Source organism: Sciurus vulgaris, assembly GCF_902686455.1.
Source record: "Sciurus vulgaris genome assembly, chromosome: 2".
Taxonomy (NCBI): domain Eukaryota; kingdom Metazoa; phylum Chordata; class Mammalia; order Rodentia; family Sciuridae; genus Sciurus; species Sciurus vulgaris.
The window spans coordinates 15,313,222-15,328,438 of record NC_136462.1 but is presented as its reverse complement, the minus strand read 5'-3'; the positions used below and the strand labels follow the sequence as shown (position 1 = coordinate 15,328,438).

The 15,217-nt window shown below is 44.0% G+C and overlaps 1 protein-coding gene and 1 pseudogene across 2 annotated transcripts in view; one reads left to right on the top strand and one right to left on the bottom strand.

The window, feature by feature from the left end:
• NRDE2 (NRDE-2, necessary for RNA interference, domain containing) overlaps nt 1-15,217 on the bottom strand; it is a 50,942-nt gene that overhangs the window by 15,855 nt on the left and 19,870 nt on the right. The window contains exons 6-11 of the mRNA XM_079129299.1: nt 14,501-14,906; nt 12,948-13,081; nt 10,646-10,766; nt 6,092-6,267; nt 3,775-4,161; nt 2,103-3,031 (exon numbers count right to left, since the gene is read on the bottom strand). Of these exons, the coding sequence (XP_078985425.1) occupies nt 2,103-3,031; nt 3,775-4,161; nt 6,092-6,267; nt 10,646-10,766; nt 12,948-13,081; nt 14,501-14,906 (2,153 nt within the window). The remainder of the gene's footprint in view (nt 1-2,102; nt 3,032-3,774; nt 4,162-6,091; nt 6,268-10,645; nt 10,767-12,947; nt 13,082-14,500; nt 14,907-15,217) is intronic.
• Nucleotides 278-2,096, top strand: LOC306653604 (histone H3.3C-like; annotated as a pseudogene). The gene is made up of 2 exons: nt 278-313; nt 352-2,096. The product of its transcript is annotated as a histone H3.3C-like (transcript).

Below are 15,217 nucleotides of genomic sequence, written 5' to 3'. Positions count from 1 at the left end.
GTGTGCTGTCCTTCAAGTGTGAGTGTGGCGGCACCAAGTGCAGGTAGGATGCCGTTTCCCCAAGGCCAGAGGAAGGCAGTGGCCACAGTTCTGTGGTTTCTGCCCCGCACAAAGACGGTCCAGAAGTCACAAATTCTTTGTTTCTCTTCTCTCATTTCTAAAGAAACTACCCTACCCTGGGGGCGGAGCGGCCCCTCCGCCCACAGGCTGGTTCCTCTGTGCCTCCTCCCCTCCCCCACTTCCCCTTAGGCTCCCCAAACCTAGGCTTGGGGGTTAGATGACCTGGTTGCGTGAGCTCCAGCAGAAGAAGAGGGTAAGTGAGGAGGTCTTTCTACCCTGGCTGGTACAAAGCACACTGCCCACAAATCGACCAGTGGTAAAGCACCCTGGAAACAATGGCTACAAAAGCCACTCGCAAGAGTGCGCCCTCTACTGGAGGGGTGAAGAAACCTCATGGTTATAGGCCTGGTACTGTGGCGCTTCATGAAATTAGACGTTATCAGAAGCCCACGGAACTTGTGATTCGCAAACTCCCCTTCCAGCATCTGGTGTAAGAAATTGCTCAGGACTTCAAAACAGATCTGCGCTTCCAGAGCGCAGCTATTGGTGCTTTGCAGGAGGCAAGTGAAGCCTATCTGGTTGGCCTTTTTGAAGACACCAACCTGTGTGCTATCCATGCCAAACATGTAACAATTATGACAAAAGACATCCAACTAGCATGCTGCATACGTGGAGAATGTGCTTAAGAATTCACTATGATGGGAAACGTTTCACTCTCAAAAAAAATTTTTTTCTCTTCTTCCTGTTATTGGTAGTTCTGAATGTTAGATATTTTTTCCCATGGGGTCAAAAGGTACCTAAGTTCATGATTGCGAGTGGAAAAATAGGGGACAGAAAGCAGGTATTGGCCTTTTTCCCATTTTCATTTGTGTGTGAATTTTTAATATAAATGCAGGGATGTAAAGCATTAATGCAAGTCAAAATGTTTCAGTGAACAAGTTTCAGCAGTTCAACTTTATAACAGTTATAAATAAAACTTAAATTTTTCTGAACAATGCCAGCATCTGGATTTTTTTAAAAAAGTAAATTTCTTATTGACAGCAACTAAATGGTGTTATAGCATTTTTATCACACAGTAGATTCCATCCATTCACTATACTTTTCTGAGTTGTCCTACATGCAAGTACATGTTTTTAATGTTGTCTGTCTTCTGTGCTGTTCCTGTAAGTTTGCTATTAAAATACATTAACCTATTAAAAAAAAAAAAAAAGAAAGAAAAGAAACTACCCTACCCTGCAATCAGAATAAAAATTCTACTTCCTGAGAAGGAAAGACCTCTCCACTCAAAGTAGATGAGGTAAGACTCACATGCAGTGAAAAAATCCCAATGGAAGAAATAAAAATCAAACACTATTCAAAGGCAATTTTGTCTTATTTATAAGGTTGCAGCGAAACCATAGCAAAGATTCCAGAAGAAACAATCACACCTAACTAATATGTTCACAGGACTATCATTTAACCTTCAGATATAATACAGTGTCAAAAGATAGCATGTGAACCACAACATGGCTCCTGAGGTAACAGTGACAGAATAGAAATTACCATGCAGTCTTTGGGCCAAGCACTTACCTCACTGACCCTTCAGAGCAACCATAAGAGGCGGATCTTTAACTATTCTCATTTGATAGAAGAGGAGCCTACCAGAGGGGTGAAGCAACTTGCCAGAGGTCACCCAGCTGCTAAGCAACAGAGCTGGCACTACAATCAGAACTGACCTCCAGAGCCTAGGCTGTCAACACTGTGCTTTCACATGGCGCCCCAGACACTCCAGTGGCCTGTCAGATGCACACCAGGGGCAACACTCACACCCCAAAAGGCCCATGCCCAGGAAGACAGCCACCAAAGCCTCTCATGAAAGACACTGCTACTCTCTAAGTGTCCTGCTCATCCTCAGCGTGTTCTCTACAGCACCTGGCGTGCCCACAGCTGGTGCTCCAGCCCTGCACCCCGTCCACTCCTGATATCTGGGGCACGGGCACAGGAAAATGGCGAGCATCCCAGAGAGGTTTGTGACACACACAAACAAGATGGTCTGTAGTTACCTCTGAACAGTTTCTACCAGTTTTTTCCTCATTTTCTCAGCTTCAATTGCAAATAACCATGGCTCCATGGGTTTGGCAGACCTGGTCATTGCATCAAAGAATTTTCTGGTCTTGCTAGCACTGTGAGACTTATTTTGAATCTGAACATATGACCTCCAAAGAACCTGGTTGCCAGGATACAGCCTCAAAGCCTCCGAGAGTGCCTCTCGTAGTGGAGTCAGAGGGTACACGTTAACTTTCATGTGAAATCTCAACAGACTTGTGTGCATCAGTGTGATGGCTTCTAGAACACTGGTCAACTTCTGGGAGCAGGCACTGTCCTCCAGACCAGGGCCTTCTGGAAAAACAGAACCCTTCAGTTTGGCAAATAGCTGTTCATATATCTGCACAGCAGCATCGATCCCTACGGTCAAATACTGGAAGAGCATAAAGCATTTGACCAAGCTACTAAGACAGTTTAAGGAGTCAGCAGGAGCTGGATCAGAGACACAGCTCTTAACCACACAGTCTTGTAGCGCATGCTCATAAGCCTTTCGAGCTTTCAAAACATGAATGGGTAAGATCTGCCCAGTGAAGGGCCCATAGGGACCACTCTCTGTCAGTCGGGTTAGTATGTGAATGGCTCGAGCTGTTGTGGCCCCTGCAGAGTCCAGCGACAGCTCCAGCTCCAGCTCAGCATAGAGCAGACTGAGTTCACAAAGTTCACGGTCTTTCAGCTCACTGCTGCCCACCATGCTGAGTGCTGTATCAAAAACTTTTCGGGCATCTTCTATGTTGCCAAGCAACCACTCCAGATGTGCATACTGCTTCCAGAGGCAGAAATTATTACGGTTTTCTGGCTCTTTGAGGAGGTTCTTGGCTAGTTTTTTGCAGTTCTTCCCCTGTGACTTTAATCTCTTCTTGTTTTTAGTGTGCAGACACCAAATGACCTACAAGACAAAAAGAATCAAAGGATGACTCTGGGTGCTCTGTAATATTCAAGCAATCTCTTTGTACTGTCAACTCTAGAAAGCACTGGCAGCACAGTGCAAAGGCCACTATATCTCCTTTTCTGTGTGTTTGGGAAACACACAGAAAAGAGCTGGAAAATTAACAAGGGTGTACCAAGGCCTCAGGACCCATAACATTAACACATCCAGGTTTCCATTTTAAATCTCCATAAACAATGTTTATACACTTCAAATGCTCTTCTTCAAAGAGATGTGGCCACATTTTACCGAAGACACTACTGTAGCACAACCTGGTGTGTGTAAGCTGTAGTTGGCTTCAGAAATCTGAATGTTAAGAGTCAATACTAACTGTGGCCGGCAGAGGGCAGAGCAGCGGGCTGAGACTAGTTTTTGAGCAGACAGCTATTCCACTCAGGATGAGCAGCTTATTTCATCTATTCTAATAAACACTTACACCCTCTAACCCTGCTAAGCTCGCACTAGTTAACACCACTGCCATATCATCACAGGCATCTGGTAAGAACCTCCACGTGACAGCTCCAGCACCACGCCCTGGACTGGCTCCTGCTTTCCTCCTCTTCCCGCAGCCCCTCTGAGGGGCAGCCACACACACAACGTGCCTCCAGGAGCCACTGAAGGCACAGTTTCTGGAGGAGCAGTTGGGGCCCTGCAATGCCTGTAACACTGATGTGAAATGAAAGGGAGAAGGCGGCTGGAGTTACCTTGGCAATCTCGTACCGTAGCCAGGAGAAGCAGAGTTGAGATTTTTGCTTGCCTGAACACAAAGGCATCACAAGGTGGAAGACATTGCGAATGAACTCTTCGCCCTCACGGTTGTAACCCCGGGTCCAGCGGAGACAGCCCAACCGGTCCATGCGGCCAACACAGCTGATGCCAGAAAATGAAGGGTTGAAAAAAGTCAAGGGCTTTTCATCACAGAGTCCACTGTCAAAGATGCTGCTCTCATCCATGGCCAGGTACAGGCAGGAGGCTGGAGGAACAAAGCCAGAAGGCACGCCCAAGAACTGCAGAAAGGCTTCCATCAGCTGGAACTGAAGATCTGGGCTGGAAAGTCTGATCAGAGATTGTCCAATATCATCAAACAACACCTATATCAAAGGCCAAATAAAGTGATCCATTTAATGAAACTCTCAAATTCACAAAACTTCTGTCTTCACGATTTTTCACAATTCTTTTTACATGAATATACTAATGATTCAACACTATTCAAATTAAAATAAATCTTAAATAGGAACTAAGTTTTCTGCAAAATACAAAAGAGCTGGATGGCTCCCAAGGCCACCTGGACAGCTAGAGAACTGCTAGCAGCCCAAGACCACTACCATTTTCACATATCTGGGAAACTGGTAAGGCAGGCACAAACAGGCTCACACCAACCACTTCCAAAACATCCTGCTGGATTCGTAGATCTAGACCATGTTCACTTCAAAAAGCACACATAAATGCTTTCATAATTACTATAACAAATTACAATTGTGAAACCTTTTTACCTTAGGATAGACAAATTCTATTTGTGGATTTTTTGCCCAAATTTTCTTCAGGAAATGAAAACTGCACATAAACAGGCCTAGGTAATGACAAGCGCAGTGGACTATGTTAAGAGCAATTAAGAACCTAACACCAACTGTACACTACTGATTTCGCGTAACTGTTTTAAAATGTAAGACCAAGGACACTCACTACCCTTTTTTTGTCTCAAGGTGCTTGCTGCTTGTCTGGTTCATCTTTGTGGCTCTCAGTAGAGGAAATCAAAATGCAAACACAATAAACCTGGGACTCAATAAATCGAAAAAATCAGAAAGATTCTGTCCCCCAACCCCGGATTAGAGAAAAAGCTAAATGATAAGAAGCCACTCACAGCAGCTGTGTGCTCCAGAAATCAGCTCCACTGGACAGGTGGAATTCTAAGTCAAGAACCAACTTCCCAAAGGTTAGCCCTGAACTCTATGAGACCCCTGAACACCAAAGGGAGACCACAGAATCCCCTAAACCCTCAGCTGCAGTCAGGAAAGAGGCCTCCCATGCAGATGCACCTCCCACAGCAGGCTGGGAGCTGAGGTTTCCCTGGAATCTGGTCCTCCTGCCTGGACAGTACCTGCTTCTCCAGCCCCACTTCTCTGTCTTAACTCCTGTCTGGCCACCCTGTTCATCACCCCTCAAACAGGCTGGCACCGTGCATCAAAAAACAACCTTCAACATCCAAAAACATCACCTGAGCACAGAACAAGCATTGTTCTAGGCGCTGGTGACACAGCAGTGAACAAGAGGCAGAACACCCCACCTTCAAGGCAAGTCACTTGCGAGGAGGGTCACAGGGACTTGTCACTGAGAAAATCTATTGGTTCACATAACACCAAGCAGCAGAGCCAAGTAGCTGGTTACTTCCAGGCATAAAAAGACCACTTCCTCCCTCATTTTAATTTAAAACCTACAGAGCTGCTAACCCCCAAATGCAGAGCAGCACATACCAAACCATGTAATGAAAGTAAACGAGGCAACACAAGTTAAGTGTCTAGTACTCAATAGCTATTCAACCAACAGGAGCCCTTCCTCTGCAAGACAAGCTGTGTGCCTATGGCCCTAGAAAGGTCTCTCCATTCTGCTCCTCTTGTCTGCTGGAGTCGAATATAGCTGCTACATCTCCATGGATCCAAGAGAACGGGTGAGGGAGTGAACACAGTGATCCAAATTTTCAGAACCTGAGGCCACACGGTTCCATATGAAACTCAATGACCTGAAAGACACTCTCCAAAGGGGTGAGCACAAGAGCCTACCTTCAACAGGATTTACCTGGTCAAGTGCCAATAAGTGCTCCCATAACCAGACACCAGGGAAATTCTACCCTGATACTGGACAGGAGGGTAGTTTCCCCAGACACAGGAACAGGCCAGAGTCTCCTGAGCCAGTCAAGCACTAGGGCAGCCCCAGCAACTTCTTTCAGACAGGGAGACATAACAGGAACGAGAGGAGGACAAAGATCCCATGGTCAGCTTCCTGCCTGTGGTGGAGGGCACGTGCCTGTCTCTCAGGATCCTCACAGTCTTCCTCAGTTTGCTTCTTGGTCTTATCAGGGCGCCAGGGCCTCCAGTGCCTCTGATCTCGGGAACGCTCAGCAGCAAGCCAGATCTGCCACCTGGGCAGAGTTTTCTCTCTTATCTCCTGGTCATCTTCTTCTGGCTCATCGTCATCCTCATCTAGACAAGAATGAAACTTCCAGTTCACCTCAGCAGTAAATAAAATCCCCATGGTCACCCAGGCAGCCCACTGTGCCAGGTACTGTGTGGGCAGCTGCCACGCCAAGATGAGTCACAGCCAGGCCAGCCCCCCCAGGCACTCAGGGGCATCTAGGGACTCCCCCAAGCTCCAGGAAGAACAGGCAAGAAAGATGAGGGAATCAGATGATTTGAAATGCTATCACAGCAAAAAGAGAATGATAGATATTCTAGACCAGCACTGTCCAAAAGAACTTTCTGCAGAGGTGAAAATGTTCTTCATCTGTGCTAAAACAGTAGCAACTAGCTACAAAGAACTTCCTGGGAACTTGAAATGTAATGAATAAAAAACTGAATTCTTAATTTAATTTCACTTTAATTAATTTTTGAAGAGTCACAGGCAGCTAGAGGTCACTGTTTTGAGCAACACAGTTTTAGAATGCTAAATGTTATTTAGTGACTGCACTGGTTTAGATTTCCTTAAGCCATCAGAATATTTAGCCAGTGGCTTTACCATTTATTATGACATCACTATAACGGATTAAAAACAAGTCAATTCAGGATACCCAGTAATTTCTCTTTCCTAATTCTGAACATGCAGAAATGAAAGAAGAGAAAAAAAATCTCAGTTGCTTGCAAAGTTCAATGTTACAGTTTTATTCATAACAGCCCAAAGATCCCATAGTAAGTGAACAGTTAAACTGTGATATATACTGTGGACTACTACTCAGTAAAAAAAACAACTATTAATAGCCACAATTCTCAGGGGACTTGTGGTAAGTGAAAGGAATCAATCTCAAAAAGCCAGAGAAAATAAGCATTGCAGAGGATACGGATAGACTGAAGTCTGTGCTGGTGGTAGGAATATAAAAAGGTAGTCATTGTAAAAAACAGTATTGATAGTTCAAAAAATTGAACATAGGATTATCACTGGAGTGGGCAATTCCACTTCTGATCATATACCCAAAAGAACCGCAAGCAGGGACTCAAACAGATGTTTTACACCCAAGTTCATGACAGCATCAGCAACCACCAAAGGTGAAGCAACCCAAGTATCCATCAAACAAACGAAATGTGGTACCCACATACCACCTTAAAAGAAAGGGAAATTCCGGGCTGGGGCTGGGGCTCAGTGGTAGAGCGCTTGACTAGCATGTGCAAGGCACTGGGTTCAATTTTCAGCACCACATATAAATAAACAAAATAAAGTTATTGGGTCCATCTATAACGAAAAATATTAAAAAAAAAAAAAAAAGGGGAAATTCCAACACATGCACAACACAGATGAACCTTATAGACACTACGGTAAGTGGAATAAGTCACAAAAGGACAAATAATTACAAAACTACTCTTGTGTGAGTTTACTAAAGCAAGAATGGCAGCTGCTACAGGGAGAGGGAATTAATGAGCACAGAGTTTCAGGTGAGGAAGATGAAAACATTCTAAAGATGGTGGAGAACAGATCAGTGGTTCTAGTGTTTGGGGAGGTGGGGACAGGGGCACTAAAAAGGGGAGGCACGGGGGAGCTTTGTGGTGATGAACCAGATCTGTGTCGTGACTGTGGTGGTAACTGCATGAAGCTAACATGGGACCCAAATGCCTAGGAAACACACACAGGAGCAGACTAGTGAAACCAGAATGACCTCTGCAGACTGTACCAAGGCCAGCTTCTGGCTGTGAAACTTGACCCACTGTGCGCAACTGAGCAAAGGGTTCACAAAACTTCTATGCACCTTTTTTTTTGTTTTGTTCCTTATAAATCTTAAAGTATTTCAAAATAAGAAAACAACAAAAATCCTGAATAATTTAAATGTATATCAGCATTCTACCTAAACATTTTTCTGTGTTTCTCAAAGTAAAACACTAAAATGTATCCATCATCATCTTCTAAAGCCCTACATTTAAAGTAATCCATTAAACACTTTTAAAACTTTTAAATGATCCCTATGAGTTATACATCAGACTTAGTCACCTGAATTTATTACATTAAGAATTCAAGCCAGGCATGGTAGTAAATGCCTATAATCTCAGTTACTTGGGAGGCTAAGATAGGAGGACCACAAGTCCTACGCCAGCCTGAGCGACTGACTGAGACTGTTTCAAAATTTAAAAATATTTTAAAAAGGCATGGGGCTGTAGCTCAATGGATTGTTTGCCTAAAATATGCAAGGCAGGGTCTAATCCCTAGGTCAAAAAAAAAAAATTCAAATGATCACATAGTGTTGGACAGACATGCATAATAATTACAGACTAACAGGAAGTAAAAATAAGCTGTGATATATGAAAAAGAAATACCTCAGAACCATGATAAAATCCCAACCACCTTCTAAATGCTAAGTTTCTCAGCACAGACAAGAAAATTTAAAGGTAAAAACAAAAATGGTTATCAACTACTTTTCTGGAAATGAGAAAACTATCAATCTCTCTTTGATCCTACTGGTTTTTTAAGACTCCCATTAAATTATTAGAAAGAAATTAATTAAATTCAATAGATGATTCTCCATAAAGAAAACATTTGGAAAGTTCCGGGAATGTAAGTGCCAAGACAAATCCCTAACCTGATACTAAAGTTCAGGGTCTCCACACTCACACTTCGTTCTGAGAAAACTTACTCTTCACATCTGATGATGAGTGACCATCAGACATCTGGAGGCACATCAGAGAAGCAGTGTTACCTCAGTCTCTGGAAACCATGAGAATGCTACCTCATCATCACAGAAGCACAGAATTTGACAAACTTTATAACACAGATATTATGCATCGTAATAATCCTGCTCCTCAACAAATCAAAAAGCTCACCTACAACATAGACCCTTGCTGAGTCAATCACTCGATAAAGAGTTAATACCAAGATTGCCATTTTTTGGTCCTTGCTCATGTCGTCTCTGTGGCCAACAGTGTGATATTTCCTTCCATTCCACACGGGCGGGCTGCAAGCTGTTTGCCTTCAGACAGAAAGCCACTGTGAGTCTGGAGACTGGTCCCAGCTCTTGTGGAGAAGGAGCACTCAAGGGAAACCTGAACAGCTGAGCTTATGACAGCGCCCATGAGGCACGATCCTCACCTGAAGGCGCCCAGCAAAGCCAGCCCAAAACTTCAAAAAAGCCCTCTGCCTCCTCAGTGGTAGCCAAAATGCCATCTGGCCTGAGCTCTGTGCCAGACAGACCACGCTTCAGTCAAAGTTTCTTTCTACAGGTCAAGAAAACAGCCTAGAAAGGTCATGCTGAGAGAAGAGATGGCTGAGCCTCAGCTAAGGGCCGAAATTCCAAGTCTTTGTCCACCCGTTTTCCCTGGCACTTTGGATGAAACAGTCTGCCTGGCAGACCCCTCTACGCTAGAAGTGCTTTTCAGAAGAGAAGCAGTTACTGAACGTCTATGAGCTGTACCACCCACAGTCCAGCTGTGAGCACGTGGCTACGGAGCACTGGGAAAGTGGCTAGCTGAACTGAGGTGAGCTGCAGGTCACAACACACCGAATTTCAGGGAAAAGGAAAAGGAAAAAATGTAAAATAGCTTATTAATCATTTTTAAATACTGAGTATATGCTGATATGTTTTAATGTAAGAGTTTAAAATATACATTATTGAAGTAATTTCAACTGTTTCTTTTTACTTTTGGGGGGTACTAGGGATGGAATCCAGGGCCACTTTACCACTAAATGACATCCCTGGCCTTTTTTTTTTTTTTAATGTTTATTTTGAGACAGGGTCTCACCAAGTTGCTTAGGGCCTCACCAAATTGCTGAGGCTTGCCTTCAACTTGTAATCCTCCTGCCTCAGCCTCTCAAGTCACTGGGATTACAAGCAAGCACCACCATACCTACCTTTTCATTGTGGCTACGAGAAGATCTGAAATCACACATGTGGCTTGTGTTGTATTTCCATCAGATAGCTCTGGGTTAGAACTTAAATCTGGAGTCATGCAGAATAACAGTTATACAAATGCTAGTTAATAATAATTTTGCAATATTACTAAAAAGGCAAAAAGGATCTGTTCATCTGTATGTTGCCAAAGGAAAAGATTGTCTTAAATACATACTAGGAAGAATGGGAGGTGGAGGAGGGCACCAACAAGCTCGCTTCCTCAGGAGCAACTTACTGGGAAAACTAAAACCTCCTTCCTCTGGAAACTCCCAATCGCCAGAGCACTGTGGACTGAAGGAAGGGGGTACTGAGTACTTTGCAGCCTTAGAGACAGTGTACTCTCCCATGGAATCTACTTAATGTGCTTTTGACATCCTGATGTTTGTACCATGTTCTTAAGCCACTGATAAACAGGTTACATGATATACAAATGGCCATGAAGATGCTGAAACTCCAGAAGAAAATAGCATACGCATCTTCAGGAGGAGATGCCTTACCTGGGTTGACGACCACCCAGCCACCCCGCTCTTGCTGGTGCATCCACGCCCGCCAGCCTCGGGCGCCTCTCTCCCCAGGCCGGGGTTCTCCACTGTCCCAGAAGGGCTCAAAGAATTCTACCTGTTTAGGTTTGAAAAAAACATAAGTTAGGCCTACCATGGACAAAACTGCTGAGTCACTGAGCAAAGTAAGTGCTGGTGGGCATACAGGGCGCATTAGGATTCCTAAAGCCATGTATGGCTGCCAGAGTTTGAAGTCAACACATGGAACATGCCAAAACAAAAACATAATCATCTAGTGTGGTAGGTAGCCTCTAAGACATCCCAACCCGCCTCAGTGTGCACACTCTTAAGTACAGGCTGGAGCAGCGACTTAAATCAAATATGGCAAGGGTGAAGGGAAGACACTTCCAAGATTAGGTTACAAAAAAGACTGGCCAAGGTCTGGTGACAAGGGCCTGCAGCTGGGTAGGAGACAAGTAGTTTCCCAGTTCTGCTCCTTGGGGACTTTGCCTGTACCTCTAATGCCACTGGATCCCCTGACAGATACCTGAAGTCACTCTGCTTTCAAGACCTTTTCAGGGGAAGGGAATTCAAAATTCCAATGACCATGAGCTCTTGAGGGGAACCACATCTTAGGTAACTCGATCCATAACACCTGGCACAGAGCTCAACACACAGTAGGGACAACAAATGCTTGCTGGCACAGATGCAGAAGGGAAGCATGCTGAGAAAAAAAATGGCCTGCATTTTATCCAGGCCCCATGAGTCCCTGCTCCATTCACTGGGCGTGAGGTCTGCAGTGTGTGGAAACCAGCTCATTGGCAATGAATAATTCCCCATGGAACAGAATGTGAACACAGCTCAGAGCAGGAACACGGTTGTGTTATCAACTGGCAACAGGACTTTAAAACTGAGCCAACAACCCACTCCCATGAAGCTCTCATAAGAAACCTTTTAAAGAACAAGCATGCTTCCAGGGGGCACAGCACAGACCAGAGTCACAGGGTTATGCAGCCTGAGCAGTGTCATACAGCACACTTGGAGGAACATGGGTCTCTAGGACAGACAAGAAGGGCAGGACAGAGTGAGCCTGCTGACATGGGCCCTGCACTCCAGGCACATGACAGAAAAGGGACTGGGAAAACCACACTCTCTCTATATATTTGCTCTTGTGAGAGTGGGAGAAGAAAGTGCACTCAAGAAAAGGGATTTTTTTTTCAGTTGTGTGATAAACGATTTGTTTATTTATAATCAATTTGTTTATTTCACAGACTGTTTTATTACATAAACTATTAATGTGCTTATAGTAACAATGTCTCAGTTATAGAAAATGGAACACTGTTAAATAAGTTTCATTTCTAAGTTGTCACATAAATGCTCTGGAAACACACACCTTTAGTACTTAAAACCTCATGACTGAGGCTCCTGATCCCTGGACACCTAAGAGCAGCTGAGCAGTGGTCCCCTTGTGTCACAGTAGCTGGTGGCGCTCTCCTCCCGTGGTACCTGCTCTCCTCACAGAGAGTCTCAGCAGAGGGACACGGATGAGAGGGCTTTAGATCCCGACCCACAGTGCCCTTAGGATCAGCTAAGAAGAGCACAGTATATTCTTAAAATACCAAAGCATATCTTTATCTGGTCTATTAATAATCCATTACAACAATATTAACTGGTAATTCTTTAACCCAACTTTGTCTAGAGGTAACAACTTCATAAAAATGGCTTTTACTGGCAATTCATGAAACCTCCACAGGAGGGAGACCTGAGTCTCATAAGACAGACTGTTGAAGGGTCACCATAAATTCAGATACCCTATCCATCGCCTCCTGGACCCTCTCCAGAACAAAAAACACTTTTCTTCAGTGGGAAAAGTGAACCAAGAGGTTTTCTTGTCTGCATGCCTCCAATTCTTCACATAACACACTGGCAATGCTCACTGGTCAACTCTAAGACAGGCTCCTTCTCAGGGGGACTGCTGCTGACGGTGTGCCTGTGTGTGATTCCATTTGCAACTCAAGCAAACACTGGCAGTAGGAAGGCCAACTGGCCAGCAACACAAGACCCAGACTGGGACACAAGGAGAGTGACAAGACTTGCTACTGCAGCCTGACTGATGGGGTGACCTGCCATTAAAGAGGGTCACGATGGGGAAGAAAGGATAACAGCCTGTCTCCACACGTGAAGCGAGGGACGAATCTTCTTTCATCTATCCCTATTCCTACTTACACTGAGGAATTTTCCTTGGCTCAATAGAGTATTTCTGAGAAAGAGGACTGATCATACAAGCAGAGACTGGTACCTGTGCTTTAGTAGGCAGATCTTTCACACTGTCAGGTTTGAAGAAAGTGAAGTCAACCATGGCCTGGAACAAAGATACGGCCTTCTCCGAGTGGCCAGCCTGCCGCAGAAAGTGGCACTGCTGAAGAAAGAGTGCTGCAGAAAGGAGAAGAAAGGGAGAGAATCACCTGCTGTCATCACGGAGGGAAAGAGCAGGACGCTCCAAACATGCGACTCAACACCAAGAACACCTTCTGCCACAGACTCCTGTCAGCGTTTCCAAAGCCGTCGCACACACGTCCTGATTTAAAAGGACTGAGAGCAGGACTGTGATCCAAGAATGATCTTGCTGACTTTTGTATGAAACCACCAGAGAATACAAATATGATAAAACTACATATGGTACCTAAAAATACGTCAAGAGGTTGATCTGAATGTTGGCTGTCAAATACTCAACACTATTACAAGAAAAACTGTAGGAAGAGGATGACAAGGATTTTTTATCAGAAAGCAAAAATCTGTACCCCACTGATCACTAGATGGCATTGTTCCCCAGCAATTTTCATCAAGGGATCAGAGTCCACTGTGAACAAATCAAGGTTCCACGCTTGAAAGTTTCAGTTCATCTTAACTGTGGTATAATTCCATTTACTAAATAACATCAAGCTATTTAAGCATTAATATCACAATAATTTCAAATATAAAACTTTTAAAAAATATTCCATGGAACTCATTTATTTTATTTTTTGGTACTGGGGAACACACCCAGGGCCTCATACATGCTAAGCATGTACTCCCAACACCTCCAGCCCCAAATATGAGATTCTTAATGTTAGAATGGTAAATGCTCATAATTTCTAGAGCACTATATTTGTATTAGATGCTAGCAGCAATAACAACCAGAGAGTCAATCAAATATATGTCTGTTAGGTGCCACACATTGAGTTGGACTAACCACATATTATCATTATCTCATTAATGTGTACAATAGTCCTGTAAAGTAGATGTTAAACTATTGCTCCTGATGGGAAAACTGGAACTCAAACACGTAAAGGAATACATATGCCCAAAGTCATGCCAGAGCCAATGAAGACAAATTCCATATTCAAACTGAAGAGTGACATTCTCCAGCTCCTGCATAACATGCTGCCTCTTGTATCTCATTACTGCCAAAATCTATATTCTAAGCTCCTTTGGAACACACCCAAAACACTAACAACATAATAATATCAATAACATCTATGTAGTCAGTAGGGTATCTTATGTACATTATTCCCAGAGACCTATAAATAGGGGTCGTAACAGGTAAGACTATTTTTGGTCAAAGCAATTAAAAGACTGTTTATGGACCAATAAGTACAAAGTTGGAACTTCTTGTCCAGTGGTATTTTCCCTACTACTGATTCTAAACAGCCCCCACCACAACCCAGACAGCTGGAAGGGAATCTTATAATCAACCAGAGTCATAACATTTTTAAGAAATCACTTCTGACAATTTAGACTTTTCTAAAATAAACCAAAAATAAGTCCTTTTTTCCAACTCCTCCCACACAACTGGATTCGGTATCTTCTTACCAAACATGGCCTCTTCTATGCCAGGCAATGCAGGGTGAGATAAGATGCTGCCATCCTTAACAGCAGACAGAGTGCTCAAGCACTTTCCGTAAAGACTGTGAATTTTTGATACTGAAAAAGTGCTAAACTGACTCTGGCAAAACAAAAGGTATTTCTGCCAAAGGACTGTATTATTGGGATGTAAAAAGATCAGTTTCTGCCACTCTTTGACCAGCGTGGCAGGTTCCCAGAACTCCGCACAGAGCTTCAGCTTGGCGAGCTTGAGATCGATGCTGCTCTGGTTGCTCTCAATGGCCCGCTCCAGGATGGCCAACTTCTTCTCCAGGATGAGCTTCAGGGACTTCTTTCTCTTCTCTTGCTCTCCTTCTTCCATAGCATACAGGCCAGGACTCCTCATGACCTCATCCTCAATGACAAAAACACCAATTTACTAGAGCAATGAGGGGGGACCTCCAGTGTGTTGACAGTGCCTGGGTAGAATAACGACCCCCAACGGGTTTCTACTTTGTTGAAAACCACTTATTCGTCATAATTCCTTTCCGTGAAAACTCGCTTCTTAGGATGCCTGTGTCACCTACCACAGCAGGAGTGGTCTCTTTACTTCAACAGACGACCTGCCTCCTCTGCCACTTCCAACTTAGGGCTAAGTGTTAACAACTGGCATATTGTGCCTGGAAAACCTTCTCTGAAGAGCCAGTCTTACCAATAAAACAGCCA